The sequence below is a fragment of the Benincasa hispida genome, chromosome 8, assembly GCF_027475165.1.
Source record: "Benincasa hispida cultivar pf3 chromosome 8, pf3_genome.v1.1, whole genome shotgun sequence".
Lineage (NCBI taxonomy): Eukaryota > Viridiplantae > Streptophyta > Magnoliopsida > Cucurbitales > Cucurbitaceae > Benincasa > Benincasa hispida.
In genome coordinates this window covers 4,456,944-4,459,854 of record NC_143485.1, presented here as the reverse complement: position 1 = coordinate 4,459,854, position 2,911 = coordinate 4,456,944, and the positions used below count along the sequence as shown (strand labels likewise).

Below are 2,911 nucleotides of genomic sequence, written 5' to 3'. Positions count from 1 at the left end.
TATTAGACATAAACTTCAATTTTATATCTATTGGGTCAATTAATTTTTAAAATTTTTAAATATGTTAAAGTCCTATTAGACACAAAATTGTACGTTCGGAGGTCTATCAGCTCTCCTAGGAATTCCCTTATAGCCTTTGTTTTTTTTTACCTTTTCTATCTCATTAAGGATCAAATTTAATTAATAAAATATAATAAACCAAGTTACAAGATACTCGCGAATTTGAAAAGGTGAAGGTCTCCCTCTATGATCTACTAACCAAAGCATAACTCACAAATTTTTCCCCAAAAAATACACTAGAAGCCAACTAAATAACCAAACTAACAAGGCAAAGTAAACAATAAACAAGTACACTACTTAAGTAGGGAATTCTCATTTCTACCCCTTCTAACATAAGTATTAACAATTGGGGGCCTGCCATACTCTTGTCTCTTATGATGATGATAATAATAATAATAAAAAGATGTTGAGTTGTTTGATCTTTCCTTAGTTTTTGGGGATGGACTCTTGATGCGGAATTTGTAACTATTAAGCCAAATCTCACATTTGGATATTTCAACCCCCAGTAGAAGCATCATTACATTAGAAAGAACCATTCAGACATTTAGAAGAAATGGAATGAGTTTATGTGCACCTCAACTAATCTCATAGGACAACCCATCTGACCCATGACATTTGGTTGTCATGGAATCCTTACACAATAATCCAATTTAACCTCATAATACAAAATAACCCTCAAATTTTACAAGATACATGAATTTAAATTACATAAAAAAAAAAAAAAAATTTAGGATGTCACACTTGGGATATTAAATCCTAAGTTAGGTCGTTACCATGGATTAAGCCTGTGATCCTTTAGTCCTTTAGGGACGTATGGGATAAGAACTATCCTAAACTATAATAACCACTTCTTGCTACAATAAATACTATTTCAAATTTGCTACAATATTTACTATTTGCTACAGTTTTTTACAATTTTACATTCATCATTTTTTTATTATTTGTTACGATGTTTACTATTTCCTTCTCTAACTAAAATAGTTTATACCTCAAACACATACTATTATAACCCAAACTAAAATAATCTACATCCCAAATACAAACTATTATAATCCAACTATAATAATCTCTGACTATAATAACCAACTCTTTGCTCTAAACGGTTGCTTAGTTTTTTTTTTTTTTTTTTTTTCCTCTACGGTTGCTTATTTTTTTTTTTTTTTTTTTTTTTTATGTTCCCATTACCACAAGGCTAATCCATGGTGATTGTGTTTTGGATCCTCCGTTAAATTGTTTTGGACTAAATGGCCTTCTCTTGCATGTCTGTCCTTCCTCATGATGTGTATTTTGTAAGACTAGTTTTTGTAATAAAAAAAATTGTTATATATTTTTTTTAAATACATTTTGGTAGAGGAACTTTCAATATAGCTATCAGTGAAAAGTAAAAGTTTTTTTTAGCACTTACAAAGTGTTTCAAATAGACTTCCAATCCATGTTATTCTCGAAACAAAGTTTGATGTTGAGCTAAATGTTTAAGAAAATCTAGCAAATCATCACAAATCTAAAATGTAATGAAGAAGTTAAAAGAAAAAAGAAAATACTTGGGATAAGTTTTGTACATAGAAGTATTTTTTTTTATGTGAATTACTTCTTAGTTAAATGACTCGTAAAAGTACTTTGATCTACTTTTCAGAAAATTTTGAATGACTTTTGGTTATTACATAATAAAAAGAAATACATGCACACATAAAAACACTCTTGAAACTCAACCAATATTTCCAAATTTTGAAAAAGAAAAAAAAAAAACCTTGTCATTCATAAGCACTTTGTTATTGATGGCAATTTTTTTTTTTTTTTTTGGTAAACTAGCCAAATCACATGGCTGAAACGTGACAAGGATAAACGTCCAGCCTACTCAGTAGATGGCGAGATGCCACAAGGAAGCTGAGCCCATCCTCCCTGCCACCATGGCTGTCCTCTCTCCATAACAAATTGGTTGCAACAGTCGTCCTTCTCCCTGCAAGAAAAGATTCGTTATTCATTTCGTCCATATTCTCCCCATTGTGTGTATAAAAGGGGAACCCCCTGTACAGTGTAATGTGTGGAAAAATTATATACTAAAAGCAGTAAAAGAGAATTAATTCCTTCGACCATCGTCATCTTTCTTCTTCCTCCTTTGTTTATTTTCCTGGTTCCCTAACTTGGTATCAGAGCTACGGTGAACACAACAACCATGGTGAACACAGCAACTGTCCCCTCTGTCGCGCTTCCTGGAGTTGCCAACAACGACAACATCATAGGACCTCTGTTAAATCAGCTGTTGAATCAAGTGACATCCATTAAAATGGATAGATCAAACTTTCTTTTATGGCAAAATCTTGCCTGGTCTATCCTTAGAAGTTATCGATTAGAAGGATACTTAACAGGGGAAAATCCCTGTCCCAATCGGTTCATCGCCAAGCAAATCAATGTACACTCCGGCGAGAGCTTAAGCTCTGATCCAGCTATAACTGTGACGTCTGAAATCGAGCTACAACTAAATCCAACCTATGATGCGTGGATTGTCGTCGACCAGCTTCTGCTAAGATGGCTTTACAACTCAATGACTCAAGAAATAACAACTCAGATAATGGGTTTTCAAACCGACAAGGACTTGTGGGAAGTAGTCCAAGAACTAGTCGAAATACAATCAAGGGCTGAAACGGACTATCTCAAAAGGCTATTTCAACAAATATGCAAAGGGGCCCTCAAAATGAGTGAGTACTTGACCTTGATGAAACGGTATGTTGACGGCCTTGCTCTTACAGGTTCTCCGGTCTCTCCTCTTGATCTTATTTCACAGGTGTTGTCTGGACTAGACGAAGAGTACATTCCTATGGTAGTAGCAATCCAAAGTAAAGGCACAGTCTGA

At 33.9% G+C, this 2,911-nt stretch overlaps 1 protein-coding gene across 1 annotated transcript; it reads left to right on the top strand.

The window, feature by feature from the left end:
* Window positions 1–2,233: 2,233 nt before the first annotated feature.
* On the top strand, window positions 2,234–2,911 carry LOC150034309 (uncharacterized). The gene has a single exon (XM_090316399.1). The coding sequence runs from the start codon at window positions 2,234–2,236 to the stop codon at window positions 2,909–2,911; it is 678 nt and encodes a 225-aa protein (XP_090172525.1).